The 2,310-nt window shown below is 50.4% G+C and overlaps 1 protein-coding gene across 1 annotated transcript; it reads right to left on the reverse strand.

Moving 5' to 3' along the window:
• Positions 1 to 257: 257 nt before the first annotated feature.
• On the reverse strand, positions 258 to 1,537 carry EMH_0043800 (uncharacterized protein; the record flags this gene model as incomplete). The annotated part of the gene is made up of 3 exons (XM_013495891.1): positions 258 to 404; positions 700 to 1,158; positions 1,502 to 1,537. The coding sequence occupies 3 exons, from the start codon at positions 1,535 to 1,537 to the stop codon at positions 258 to 260; spliced, it is 642 nt and encodes a 213-aa protein (XP_013351345.1).
• Between the last annotated feature and the right edge of the window lie 773 nt (positions 1,538 to 2,310).

Below are 2,310 nucleotides of genomic sequence, written 5' to 3' on the forward strand. Positions count from 1 at the left end.
GCACACCAAAAGAGAAAAAAAATAGATAAATAGAATACAAGAACATGGGACGCGAGAACTACGTTTCAGGTAGGAAACACAGACATGTCGTCAGTCACGATGCTCCTATCCCCCGTCTTTAGCTTTTACCCCGCATCCCAAACCCCTCAACAACGAGCAGAGAGAACCAAGGAAAAGGCCGAAACCACCAACGAGACTGTGAAAAAAAATAATAGATAGATACGCTCTGCGGATGCAGTGTTCAACAGGCCAAACGCTCACCCATCCCCAGAGTAAATTGCCTGGGCGGATGTGCCAACTGGAAAGTCTGTTGCGGACGCCTGCGGCAGCAACACCACTTGTTGCAGTGGGTATTCCTCTCTGTTTCCCCAGCCAATGAAATCAACCACCACTCTCTCTCCTTCCTGCAGCAACACCAAACAAACAAAGCAGCAAACTGCAACCTGTTGCGGGCTACAAGCCTGTCGCCATCTATTTTATTTCTTTTGAGTAAGAAGCACACAGTAGTCCTGAACCTCGAAGGAAGCAGCCCATATCTCTTGGCCGCTGCACGCCGTGGAGACTAAATAGCCCCACTGGCTTCAAAAGTATCTTTGCGGGGGCTAACCCTACACTGCCGTGTGCGTATCCCTAGACGAAAACGATAACGAACAACGTGGGGTGTATGCATAGACAAAGCCCTGGCATCTACAGGCGCACCTTGGGGTCCCGCTTCACCTCAACTATTGAGGCGTAGTACCGCTTTCCCTCGTATTCAGCAGAGCAAGTCCTGCCTACTAGGGGACCCCCTGATGAATGCTGTTCATGTGCAACCGCAGCTGTCGCTGGGGTGGCTGCGGCTTCAGTGCGAGAAGCAGCAGCCTGTTGCTGCTCACGGGGAGCTGCTACTGCTGGAGAAGGTTGTTTATCTGCGGTCGACGACTCTTGAGGCGCCGCTGCTGCCGCCGCTGCCACAGCTGCTGCGGCTGCAGCAGCTGCTGCTTCTACTGAAGGGTCGGTTAGCTGCTGCTCTTGCTGCTGCTTGTACTCTACGAGGTGTCTCGTCAGCTGTATGACTTCTTTCAGGTCCGCCTGCAGGCGTTTCAAGTCTTCGGTTTCTTCCTGTTTCAATGCATCCTCCACCTGTTGCAGCTGTTCCTCATACAGATTCTGCTTCGCCTACAGAAAAAAAAAATCACACAGATCTATAACGCAATGCAATGCTGTTTCCCAGGGAGGTATATCACGGTATCTCGTTGCGCACTCATTTTTAATAAAAAAAGGCAATCAAGCCATACTGCAAATCCTCCCAATACACTCAAAAACATATTTACATGCATATATATGCATACAGATAAAAACTAATTATTCCCTGGGCCTTTCGTGGAGCCCAACCACCAACCCTGTTCAGCAACTCGACAGCGAGCGGTGCAACAGTTTGCTTCCTAGGGGGGTGGAACTGGGCAGGGAAGAGCCTGAAGGGTCAAATACAATGCATGAAACACCACAGATGAATAGCTACCTTGAGTTCTTCGAGTGATTCCTCGAATTCCGCCATTTTCCCCCACTGCTGTCCTCGTCGGCGCAAATGGGTAAGAAATGCGGTGGCGAGGCGCTTTCTGCCGCCCCTCTATATATGAAGGCTCTGTAGATGAAAAGTGCTGTCGATCCCTGCTGCCGATTGGAATGAGGATTGGCTCAAGGATAAAAGACAAAATATGGTCCGTCGAACAAGTCCAATATAAGCTGCAGTACAGGCGCGGTACCTCGTTCTTAAAAAGGTCTATGTTCAGCTCTCCTGGATTCAATGCCTTCACTTAAAGTCTGCTGCGTGCCAAAAACGTTGAAACGTCACAATAGTCGGATGTCGGGCTCTGCGCGGTGCAGACGGCTAAGGCACGGAGCCCCCGAGGCCCTCAAACGGCGCCCCCCCCACCTCGAAAAAAAATAAGAACAAGGACGATAACCCCATACAAATGAAGGCTGAAACTTTACCGCCACAAGGTAGTCTCAAGCCCGAAATCCGCAGCAACACAACAGCGCATGCGTTGCCATTCAGAGAGGAAGGATGCGAGAGCGGCGGGCCCCAAACAGCCTGAAGGAAAGAACCGACATTTCATCTAACATCGAGTAAACCATTTCATTTGTTTCAAATTGTTTTTCTTATGTTTTAAAAAACATGCTCGTTTTGTCCCGAAAGACAGGAATATTTCGGTGCCTGCTGCTTGTGCTTTCCCATGAAACATGCCGCCACACCACTGCGTTGCGAGTCTCTGGGCCTTCGTCTTTGGCACGTTGGGGGGCACCAGTAGTTGTGAACTCCTTCATGCT

Source organism: Eimeria mitis, genomic scaffold, assembly GCF_000499745.2.
Source record: "Eimeria mitis Houghton genomic scaffold, Emh_scaff1803, whole genome shotgun sequence".
NCBI classification, from domain to species: Eukaryota; Apicomplexa; class Conoidasida; order Eucoccidiorida; family Eimeriidae; genus Eimeria; species Eimeria mitis.